Source organism: Falco biarmicus, chromosome 8, assembly GCF_023638135.1.
Source record: "Falco biarmicus isolate bFalBia1 chromosome 8, bFalBia1.pri, whole genome shotgun sequence".
In the NCBI taxonomy this organism is placed as follows: Eukaryota; Metazoa; Chordata; class Aves; order Falconiformes; family Falconidae; genus Falco; species Falco biarmicus.
The window spans coordinates 11,766,001-11,778,496 of NC_079295.1; the positions used below are offsets into that span (position 1 = coordinate 11,766,001).

General features: G+C 40.9%; 1 protein-coding gene across 1 annotated transcript in view; it reads right to left on the bottom strand.

The window, feature by feature from the left end:
• Positions 1-12,496, bottom strand: part of CPS1 (carbamoyl-phosphate synthase 1) — a 100,003-nt gene that overhangs the window by 7,611 nt on the left and 79,896 nt on the right. The window contains exons 31-34 of the mRNA XM_056350543.1: positions 11,274-11,363; positions 9,679-9,849; positions 6,956-7,030; positions 3,860-3,958 (exon numbers count right to left, since the gene is read on the bottom strand). Of these exons, the coding sequence (XP_056206518.1) occupies positions 3,860-3,958; positions 6,956-7,030; positions 9,679-9,849; positions 11,274-11,363 (435 nt within the window). The remainder of the gene's footprint in view (positions 1-3,859; positions 3,959-6,955; positions 7,031-9,678; positions 9,850-11,273; positions 11,364-12,496) is intronic.

Here is a 12,496-nt window from a genome sequence, read left to right on the forward strand (position 1 = left end):
ATTCTCTATCAAAACCCATTGTGGAGCATGCAAAAATTCTGGTTTGTAAGGAACCAAGGCAGAAGGTTACCTTGAAACAACAGACTTGGAGTGCTGGGATTTAAAAATAAAATACTCCATCAATGCTTTCCGCATCTCATGGTCACCAGCACAGATGTAAGACAGATGCACTCCATCCCAGAGATATCACTGAATAGCCCAATCAGGAAAGAAAATAAAATGAGCTTTTCAACTCCGCTTGCATAAAATATAAATTATTTAATTGCAGACTCAGGGTTTCAGCATCATAGATTTCTCCAAATTGTGAAAGGAAAACAGGTCAGATTATCAGTTTGCATAAAGTAGTAGAAATTCATTTGTCTAACAAGAAAGTCATACTCCGTTTACCCTGAAAAAGCATCGGGCCCCTAAGATGCCGGGCAACCTCACCCAGTGCAATGTCAGAGCGTGCTCACAACTCAGGGACCACCCAGGGGGCTTGCGGCCCCGGCTGGCTGCCCAGCCTGCCTGATGCTGTCCCACAGATGTCAAGGAGTGCTTGCCTGTTGGATCTGGAGAACGATTCCTTTGTTACCAGCATTTCCGTATGGCCCTAGCAGGGTTACCACTGGAACTGCAACCCGTAAGCACACCACCATGGACGCCCCTCAGCCAGGCTGAGTTCGTTACCTGGGTGTATGGGGACCTGTTTGGACTGCAGGTCGCAGCACAGCCATTTGACTCCCGATTTGCAAAATACCCCAGAATGAAACATATGCAAGGAAACTAAGATCTCCCTGCCTGCTGTTGTTAACTACATCTATTTGACTTCACCTTCCAGAAGGCAGCCTCCTCCCACCTCAACATAACTAATAGCAATGGCATAAAGGTATACTGTATAACCTATTCAGTATACTGAATAACCTAAATATGTTGAGCCTAGATACTTTTGAGGGAAGCTGAATTCAAGACCATTTGACCTCTTGGTCTCTGCAAGAGCTAAAAGTCCAGTCTAAAAATCAGAGCAAGCCATTAGTCATGAAGCAACGAAGCCTCTGAAAGCGGGATATGTTTTGCACTCAGCATCCTCTACAGGTGAAGCACGGCACCTTCCTCAGAGAAACCCAAGTGGGCTGACTTACGTGCTCCTGACAAGAATCAGCCCTGAGTGCAGCAGAACAGCTTGCAGAAACCACTCTGCAGTTTGAAAGCCAGGGGCCTCTGCCCAGGGAGGGACCTCCAGCCTATCACCCCCTCACAGCAATGACATTTAAACATGAAGTGACGGTGGAGAGGGGCAACCTGATACCTGTCCTTCTGAGCCTGTATTTCCCCCTCTGAGGATATACTGACAGCTTCTGCCAGTTTGAGGCAGATGACCTCATGTTTGTGATTCAAATGAGAGCACCACTACTGGTGTTCACAGCCTGCTTTATGCCTCGTTCCTTGTGGATCTTGTTTCTGCAGTGAGGGGCTCCCCTCCCCTCCAGCCTGGAATACTCAGGGAAGACCACTCACAGTCTGCACATCAGGTCTAGGTCAGCATTTCAGCCTCCCCTTCCTACAAGGCTTCATCTCCCCTGTTTCAAAATGGACCATTGAAAAAGTAGGTAGGTGACAAATTCCAGAGTGGTGAGGGAGCAATATGTCGTTCCCAGCATTAACATTATACTTCTTCTTTTGCAGTTTAATTATAAATCAAAATATGCTGAGATGAAGAGAGACCTTTAAACGATTGATCGGTTGTCTTCAAGTTTCTTTGGCAAGAAAATAAACTGTAAATTACTCATTAAAAAGGACAGAATCTTGTTACTTTTAAAAGGTTGGGGGGGCTGAGCTTTTGGGGTTGTGTTATTTTTTTTTCACCTTTTTTTTCTTAAGACCTGTGTACATAGAACATTTGGCTCAGTTTAACAGATATTGACACAGAACCTACATAAATGCTTTCTATAGCTAAAATTACTCTTTGCTGCCTGTTACCCTTCAGCTGCTATCAGGAAAATAGGCTTAAATTTTAAACACTGGGCTCCCATTTTTTCTTCTGCTTTTTTCCCCCCTTTTTTAGATGCTGTTTCAAAATCTGCAGTGATTAGGTATACAGTAGGCACACTACTAACTGCCCTAACTAAGTTTCATACTGAACTTTTACATTTTATCTAGGTAGCAAGCAAAGACTTTTCTGCTAATTTGAGGTAACTTAGAGCAACAGTTTCAATCCATAGACGTGTGTATATATGTGTATATTTAAGGACTAAGCAGTAATCTGTGTTAGCAGAAGTCATGTTCCTTTCTGGCCATTTTTCACACACTTCCTTCACATCCTTTGCTGGCAGAGACAGCCCAACATATTTTTCACACCCCAGTTGTCTGACAGGAAAATTCATCTATTCTATTTTGGTTTTTTATTGGCTTTATGCAATAATGTAGGGCATAAGGTTATTACAAGCACAATGGGGAAATGGCAGGAGGCAATCAGTTGTCTTTATGGGGCCCAAGAATGTTCTAGTTGCAGTGGAAACATCTGAATATTTTTGAAGAACATACACAGGTCTCAAAGTTTGCAAGTGTTTCTGACTTCAGCACCTCCTGCAGTTGGTAACCATTCTGCGACAAAGAACGAACACTTTTTGCTTTTCTGCCTAGCAACCTTTTCATGCTGAAATGCACATCCTCCTTACAAAAGGAGGTGCAGGGCTCTTTCTAAGAAAAAAACATCAGGAACTTCTCCACATAAAGGCTGTTTGCAGAAGCCATTGCACTGGAGGACATTCCCATGATGACACTGTTTAAACTTTTTGACACATACAGCAACATTGAGGGTTGCTGACAGCAAAAGATGAAACTAAAGTCCAAGCTCCAGTCTAGCGTGGAATCATGGGACCTGCAGAATACGTGTCTGAGAGGCAGTCCCTAAGAAGAGAGAGCTCTGACAAGATACAGGAAGAAAAAACATTGCTACAGAAATGTAGTGTTGGTTCTTCCTTTTTGAGCTACTTACTGCTGGCTGATAGGAGATGCATGGTAGGGAACAATACTGGCCACACACTGTCATCAAACAGGGAAAGAAATAATGGCAGCTATGCCTCAAGGCAGCCAGGAAAGCATGCAGCAGGGTGAAGACTGTTGTCCTTTAATCCCTTGCCAGACTGTACTCAAGTACATTCCCATCGTGACTCCAATGAGGAGAGGAATGTGACAGTGCCAGACCTGGTAGAGGTCTCATTGCCTGACACGGTTACACCAATAACTAGCCCCACAACAACCTAACAACATCATGTTTCCTACACTGTTGGATGATGTGACAGCTCTACCTGGAATGAAATACATGCACCTATGGGGAAAGATTAGCAGGTCCAGCTTTGCAGTATGGAAACTCTCTCACTGTTTTGCGGGGGTGGAGGGGAACTAGTTGCAAAAAGGCAAGAGGCAATGTACAGATGGAGTTCATATGTCAGGATTGGAAAGTAGCATCCCCAGGGCTCCCATCTGGGAGGGAGCAAGGAGCAGGCTCTGAGTTCTAGCTGGGACACTTCTCTGAACCAGTTGTCTATAGGCTTTGCTCCCCACAGGAAGGTGGCTTCTAACTCTGATCCCAGACCTCTGCTTTCAGCAATCCCGGGGGTTGGCTCCCAGCAAAATTCTGCAGCTCCCAGTAGAAACCATCAGGAGCCAGAGGGAAAAAAAAACCCAACAATAGGCCAGCCCCAGAGAATTCAGTAAAGACCTCTCCATGGTGTTTATTCCTCATTGTCTTACTGCACTTCAAGCTGCATCACAGAGACACACATTTAAGCCAAAAAGACACATGAATGAAACCAAAGCAACAGTTACTGAGTTCCTCTGTGTCAGTCCTTTCTCAGCTTTGATTCTTAGGACTCACCTGGATTCCAATCAAAATTCCTTCCTTAGGAAACCTAAACCCTGTGGCAAGCATAGCCTTCTGGAAGGCAGAGTATACATCCTCCCCGAAGCATGCGACCTGGGAAAAGGCACAGAGAAGGAAGCATGAGGAGAAAAACCAAAAACAACCCCTAATCATTGTTTTAAAAAGAAACAGGAATTAAATTTTTAATTAGGCTCTTTTGACTTTTTTGCGCAGAATCAGAGTGCTTTTGCATGGAGCCTGCAGGCAGGGGTAGAAAAAAATAAATCAGAAAATCATTGCAGAAAAATCTCATCATTTTAATGAAGCAATAACAAAGGAATAAGCAACGCTTTAGTTTCAAACAGCACACCAAGGAGTAACAACAATTGATTCTGCTGAGTTATGGGAATGCTGTATACAGCCTCTGCTCCAATGTTTGTGAGTGCACTGCGAATTGTTTAACATTATATAATGCTTAAATATTAGTGAGTATTCTGTATGCAGGCATGTTTCTCTGCATGTATGCTGCCAACTAGGGTAAGACAGCACTTGCGCCGTCATGTATTTCTGGCATTTCCTCTGAAGATAAACCATGGACTATAAAGTTGTTTTTCCATTAAAAGTCCATAGATGTACAAAATTCAAGTATGCACTTAGGAAAAGAACAAAAAAATCACGACAATTCATAATAATTTATTTTATGTAAACAAAGACTTGATAAAGAAATCAATAAAAATCATTCAGCAGTTCTCCATCATTCAGAACTGCCTGTGGAGCTCAGATGTTCACAGACTGTCATGCGGTAATGATCTTCTGAAAGAACTAAACTATGTTCCTTACCAAAATTTGGAATTCTGATGACGAAAGGAGGAACACACGAGCTTTTGTGAAAGTTTTTTTTAAAAAACAAAACCAAACAAAAAACCACAACAAACCCCTCACCTTTTCGCTTTTTTTTCTGGCTAACTCCACACTTGTTGAAAAACAGTGAGAAGCAGAAACTGTCACAGATTTTTCTCTTTGAAATAACAAATCTGCACACATACACAGATGGGATAAAGGGGCTGATTGAGAATTGCTCTCCCATTTTCCTGCTATGGTCCCTCCCATCACAGAGGGAGCCCTCATATTCATGGTCCCACCGTTACCATGGTGCCAATATTTCCTATGTAAGAAGAACAAATGATGATTTGCCAGATCTTCTGAAGTAAAAAAAAGAACAAACAACAACAACAAAAAAATCCCACAAGGGAAGGGATAAAAAAAAAAATCATGACAACTAATAACTCAGCTTTTCTCTAAACACTCATCCTTGAGTGTTCAGTCTGTTCTTCAGCGTAAGTGGCTGAGGGGTTACGTATGTCCTGGGCTTTCTAGGGTGGCAGCCAGCTCCCTGCCAGGCACGCTCGGACCGGGGGTTTCCAGCCTGCAGGAGAGGTTTATCATTGTGGCGTGGTCAGAATAGCCACAGAACTCAAAGGGATCCCCCAGCACTGTGTCTTCTACTGTTGTGGGAACCACAGCTTCCACAAAATACATCTCTGCCAGATAGATGCAACAAATTCAAGCCCAAATCAAGCCATGTGTGTGAAAAATGTCTTTGAGGAATAATTGAGCATTTTACCCAAAGCAAGTTATTATCCTTACTTCACTCATAAGAAAGACTTTCATAACTGTCACATTTTATGGCATTTGTGAATATGGATCTTTCCAACTCATAAAAGTTAATAATCCCTCCTTTATGACCAAGGTAATCTCTAACTCCATATAAAGAGCAGAAAAATAATTCTTGCCCTTAGTTACATTTTTATTCCTCTTTTTCATTGGGGGGTGTTTGTGGGGGGTGGGTGTCTGTGTAATCAATTTTGTTCTGAAAATAAGGAAGTCACTTGGCTTTTTTCTGCCCATTAACTACACTGAAAGGAAATCTTCTGCAATATTGATTTCCCTCACATTATGAAGAGCAAAATAAAGTAATTCTGGAGAGATGTAGGAGACCTAAGGCTGTTCTTACCTTGTATCTGGGTATAGTGCTTTTTCATACTAAAATATAAGGCTTTCTTAATGAAAAAAGCTCATGTAGACATACCCAAGCTCATATCAAATGGAGCAGCCCAGGCTCTGCCACCTGCCTAGCTATGGTAGAACAGAGTTAGGCCAGTCTAATTACCTTCAGTATTTAATCACTTCCCAAGTGGGCTTTCTAGCCCAGAATAAGTTTATTGCTACCACAACTTTCCTAGAAGCAACAGAGCAAGCAAGTTTAAAGATGGTTTAGGTATATCTACAGAAGCTGTTGACAGCTCAGCAATAACTCTTAAACAAAACTCTTTGTTCTAGATGAATTAATATCCCTTCAAATGATGTTGACAGAAACCTGTACACCTTGAGGAGTGAGGGCTCCCGTCAGTGCTGAGCCTACAAAGGAAGAGAAACAGCTTTCTGCCTTTAGAGTGTGCCATGCATACACCACAGACATTTTGGAAGCACTTCACAGTAGAAAGAGTAGGTGAAGTAGCTCAGCTTCCCCCTCATCATACTGACAGTCCATACTACAGCCATCGCATTTTATTCACCCTTTCTTTCCTTTCACACCTTGGGACATGCCTCAATGTTACCTGGCAACAAGAAAAATATCACCACACATATTTGTTGCTTTCAAGAAACCAGCATGTTCCAAGACCAAACGCTCATGACCTGGAGACTCAATATTGCTATTCTGGTATGTGTCAAGGGGGGGGGTTGAAAGCTGTAAGCACTTGTCTGTCTAGAAGCAGGTGATTCATAAAACAGACTGACACATCAAGAACCTCCCAGAACCCAACAGCTCTCAGATAAACTCATTTCAGGCTGTCACACCAACCAGGTCCAACTCAGGGAGCTGACATGCAGGTAAAGAGGGACATCCAGTGGCTGAATAAACTGGGATTTCCAGGACAGTGTGTTTTTACAGCTAAAAAAGATGTTATAAATCTTCTGAAGAAGCTACAGATGCCATCACGATACAGGCAGTAACAAGATCAGTTTCAAAGATTCATGATGTTTAAAGTCAACTTGGTTTCAACAACAACAACAACAACAACAAAGAAAAAAGGCAAATCTAGAAGATACCTCCCCAGTAGAGGCCATTTCACATCGGAGAACAGGGTCAGCATCTCTCAGCCGGGACCAAGAAAACATTGGGGCCTGGTGAAAGAAAGAGGTAGGAGATAGTAAGAGAATGAAAATCTAATGCATAGTTTAAAAAACCAAACAAACCACAACAACCACAAAACCAAAACAAAAACAAAACAAAAGCCATCCAGCTACACTTGGAAGTGACAGAAAGAGACAGACATGAATGAATCAAAAAAAAGCACTGGTCAAGGCTGATAAACAAAGGACTACTTGGCAAGTGAGCTCCCCAGCATCCTGATGATGGACTGGAACAAATAAACTTGTATCTCACCAGTAAATCATCCTTCTAACTCTTGCAGTTCTGCTCATATTCTGATGGCAGATTTCTAATCTGTGGTAGTCCACTATGACTATCATCTTTAGGACACATTTTAAAACAGAAAAGCTGTGAAGCATCTAATTCATGACACAAGGAGATACACTATCTGAGGGCCCTCTGTTTTTCTTAGAAAACTGTTCTCCAACAGAAATTTTTCACTCACAGGAATCAAACGATTCCACAAGAACACACTATGATTTTTGTATTTTCCCTCTCCCTCCCCAAAATACAGACCTGTATATTTTTTTTTAATCTTTTGATTGAAAATATTAAAATCCCTGATCATTATCATTATCTGAGGGCTTAGGTCACTACAGTCTGTGAGTTCTCTTGTCTAATTTGACCTTAAAAAAAAAAAGAGAGAGAGAAAGAAACACTCTGTTAAAGAGCCAATGACTACATGTGGCTAACAGAGTAAATTTTCTACTAAGGAATAATTTTCTATAGGGCTTCTCTACACCTTGAACTACTAATGGCATTTGCATAAAGACACCATCATTGCTGATTAACCAAGAATCTAGCTTTACATTCAAAGACATAATTCTGTTCTTGGAAGTCTCTGAAGGTAACACTGCAGACAAGTCAGCTGCTGTTTCATGACACCTAACAATTATCAACTAAAATGTGACAGCAGAAATTCATTGCGAAAGGTTTCTTAAAAAAATATCATGTGTCTTCCAGACTTTTAGATCGGTTTTGCTTCTTCTACACATAAAGAAAAAAAATTTACAGTGGCCAACTCTACAGTCTCAAGCTGAAATATGGTAGTAAAGGTGGATTATTTTTTATGCATATATTGTCTTGAAAGGTAACAAGCAACAAAGCTTTCCTCCAGCTCCCTAACTTTTGTCTGCTGTGAGCATGAAAATGCATCAGCAGAAGCAGGCTGTGGTACTGCAAATAAATCCTATTTAAAACTTATTCAGTCATGCTTTATCCAGGATTTAATCTTGGCCAGGCCATGATACTTGCATCACACTGCAAGCAAACATGGCAAGAGAATATTCCAGTCACTAAGGCTAAAACAGTGGAACTTCAAATCCACAAAGGAGCAGCTATGTTGAGAAAGAAGAAAAGAGTTTCGTATTCTCTTTTTAGAGCATTTAAGAACTGCTGGAGAAACACAATCCCATTTCGACGCAAATGTTCCTATCATAAAAATGTGAGAGGACAGAAAATATGATGCATGAATAACAAGAACCAGATTTAACTGGAATATTTTTCAGTCTAGCCTTTCTAAAGATATTAGCAGATTTTTATATTTGACAAATCCACACAGAACACAACCAGTATAAAAGGCTTTGTAGCCAAGTTTTCAAGAATGTAGTTGGGTTTTCCGCTCTGTAGCCAGCATTCCTGGGAAAGAGAGAAAACTTGGTGGTTTAGCTAACAACAGAGTAGAAGACCCAGGTCTAAATAACTGAAATTAATAAAAATAAATAACACTCAGAAAAATATTCTTAGATTAGAATTTCAGATAATGCCTACCTGTAGCATCAAAACAAAATATGACGCTACTTCTAGACTGGCTGGCTTGACAATAAGCTGAGCTCGCTTGGGCCGCAGATTTGGCTTTTTATTTGTATTTTAATAGGTCTGAACATTTTATTAGTAGAAACATGTTAGGTGTTTTCTGTTTCCTCAGTTTTCACTTGATATGGAAGCTATTAAAGCTTGAACGTTTCTGTATAAACAATTCTCCTTATGCATTGTATTTTCTGCACTGCTGTTCTGGAGTTTTATGATTAGGAACTTAAATTATTTTTTTTTATTCCACTAAGCATTCAGAAATACCTACAGTACACTTTGCTATCTTGGGTGGTACATAAGCTTAGTAACTATGAAAAGTAAAATCTTGGCCCCGCTGAAATCAAAGGATCCAAGACTTTCACTCCCATTTTAACTGGTGGTGCATATAAAGGGGATTCCATGCATTCACAGCCCATGTCCTAAATCCTGAAAGTGAAATCTAGGGGGCACTCAGAACACAAAATTTGTACATGTCCACACATATACTAGATAGTATTATGAAATAGTCTGAACCTCAGTGTTCAATTCTGCAAATGCATATTTATTATGCCGCCCATAAACATGATTCAGAGTAGGTTAGACGAAATAAAAGAAGATTGATTTTATTAACAATCACTAGATAATTTTCCTTTGATTTTTCTCTGTAATTCCCAAGATACATTATCTTGACAGAAACTACAAAAGGTCAATTTGACCTTTGGCCAATGAGTAAATTATTCTCTCTGTACATTAAAGTACTAATTGCCTATTAATGTGTTAGGTGCTGGCTCTGTTGGGGGGGATTTTGGTGTTCTTTTGGAAACCATACCTTAATCCCAACATATCTGGATGGAATAATGGGATGTTCCAGTGTGGGGAGGCATGACTCATTAACCTCTTTTCCAATCATCACTTTTGTGGCCACATCGATGAAGTCCACACCCAGAGTCTTTGATACAAAAGGGAAGGAGCGTGAAGCTCGCAAGTTGCACTCTATCACCTGATGGGATTAAAAAGAAGTACCAGGGTCAGGGACTGTGCAGTGAAGAAATAGATTCATTCACATTTCTGGAAATCACTCCTTATTCCTCTTGGAAGAGACGCTCTTCAGATCACCAAATACAAGGCACAGAAATTGTGTTCAATATTACAAACAGCAAGGAGGGAGGGTAGTGGCCAGCTTGAGTTACAAGGAGCCTGACGTCCTGCAAATGAGTTTCATCTCTACCGTCTGAAAATTAGAACTGGGTGTTATCCAGAGTTCACTTTGGAAAACGTCTTGTACCATACCCTAAGTTAATGTGCAAGAGGCATGGAAACTTACACACAGGCATTAGGTACAACCTTTAGAAGCCCACCTTGTTCTTTTCCCATGGTAATGGCACTTCATGAATGACTGGGCTACCCTTACCAACTTTCCTCATCCACATGCAGAAGTCATTCAGTGACCCAAGCAAGAAAAAAGTGCTGCATCCTTCTGAGAAGTGCACCGTGGAGTTCATTAGCAACAGAGGAATTGCTGTAAGTAAGAATGAGGGGGGAGTGAATGAGGGTGAAAATAGGTAAATTAAGACAGAATGGAAAAGGGGAATTTAGCCAGAAAAAAAGGCAAGCACAGCTGAGGGAAAGCAAGAAAGGAAAAACTCCATTCTGACCCTCTGTGGAGATGCTAAATAACGATGTGTGAAATATAAGAAAAGTGAAGAATGGTAAGTACATTTTCCTCAACTAATAGCCCAAACAGGATCTTTCACCAATAATGTATCTCTTCTATACCACACCGGGCTTTTCTTTCCATTCACTGCTTCCTCAGTCATACTCTGCTCACATTGCTCTGACCTTCTTCCATTAGCCACAGAAAGCCAGCCGCTACCCGTAAAGGGTCAGACATCTGCTGTACTTCTGTTACCCTTAGCTACTAAGACCACGCTATTTAGATAGCCACCTTAATGGCTTATATTAAAGGCTTAAACACTTAAATTGTCTTGCTTTCTTTCCAGTGCCTTGGAAGGCTTATTTTAATGATCAAAATAGCTAAAGATGAGAGAGGACATCTAACATCTAGAAGCAATGACATTCAGTTCATAGGATGAGGCACGGGTCCCAGTGCCGTCCATCATATTCAAAACAACATTTTGGGAAGGACAGCAGCCCACAGTGAAAGATAGCTAGTGCTGGCAGATAACGCAGCCAGACTCGCTTCACCCTCGGTGTGAAGGCAGGGAAGGATGCTCTCTCCCACACAGACAGGGAGAGCTGTGTGACTAGGGGTGGCACAGGTGAGCCTCACATCGTCAGACAATGCAGGTTAGAAACCCACAGCTGTTATTGCTACGGAGTTGCTATGGCAGGGAGTGCAGGAAACATGCACCTAACTATCCATAGCAGAGCCTGGTTTCCTTCAACAGTCACAAGAGCTCTTACCAGCACATTGTTGCCTTGCACCAAGAACTGAATGTTGAATGGACCAGAGATGGCAAAGGCATTTGCAATCTTTTTTGTAGCAGCTTTTACCTATAAAAATAAATAAAGTAAAAATGTGCGTATGTATAACAAATAAATAAATCCCACAAAACAGTGTCATGGTAATAAATCACCTCACATGTGGATTCCTTGAAATGTATCTCTCTGCCCTAGCATATTTTTTCTCTATACCTTCATTTTGGTATAATAGCATTATCTTTCAGAAGCAAACATGTTTAATTTGCCTGGTAACCTAGAGCTCAAAGAGCCATTTGAAGGCAGAAGTAAAAATCAGCTTCATCTGTGTGTGTGTGAGAAAGGAGGAGAAAGAGAGAGAATAAAAGCCTGCCCTGTCTGTAGCAATTCCTACACTGCATACTGGAGCCTTTATACCTTTCTTGGTTAAATAATAAATAATGATGTTTTGCCCTTTGAGATTAACTACTTCGCTTTACAAGTGTCCAAAAAGTATTTCACCGACATGCCTGTCCCATCACAAATCAGTGGGATGCATCTCACCAGATATACTCTGGAACAAATGGATAAAACACTATGGTCTGATTTTCTAGGTTTGTCAAGAAATCACATGCCATTTCAGTAAAACCATTTGAATGGCTCTGCTTCAGGAGATGACTATTTCATAAACAAGGCTTTCGACATTCTTGTAAACAGAGTTGTAGCACAGACCACTGCATTACAGCTCTTGCTAGCTTCCAAGCAGACCCTTAAAAGGATGACATCGTGAGGGATGGCACATTTTACTGAGAAAATGCATTTTAACAACTAACTCTATTACCAGTTTTATTCTCAAAAGTGGGAAAAGTCAAGGTTAGGTGAGGTTAATTCATCCTGATATCCTTTCTGGAAAAGCAGGCAGCTAGAAAGTCATACACCTGATCTGATCATTTAAGGATTGTGGAAGAAAAGAAAGCAGAAAGTGAACCATGGCATATATGTATGGATTAGGCAATCTTCTACTGCTATGGAAGCTGGTTCTAAACCAATGAAACAAAAAAAGTCCAATGGGCCTGAAAGTGTACACATCTACTACTTAAATCAATGGGATACAGTTCAGATGATCCTATGTACAGGACAGCCAATCACAGAGTGCACACTGACATCCTACACTTGCACATATCACACTGGCCTTTAAAAAAAAAACATTGGTGATTTGGTTTCTCCAT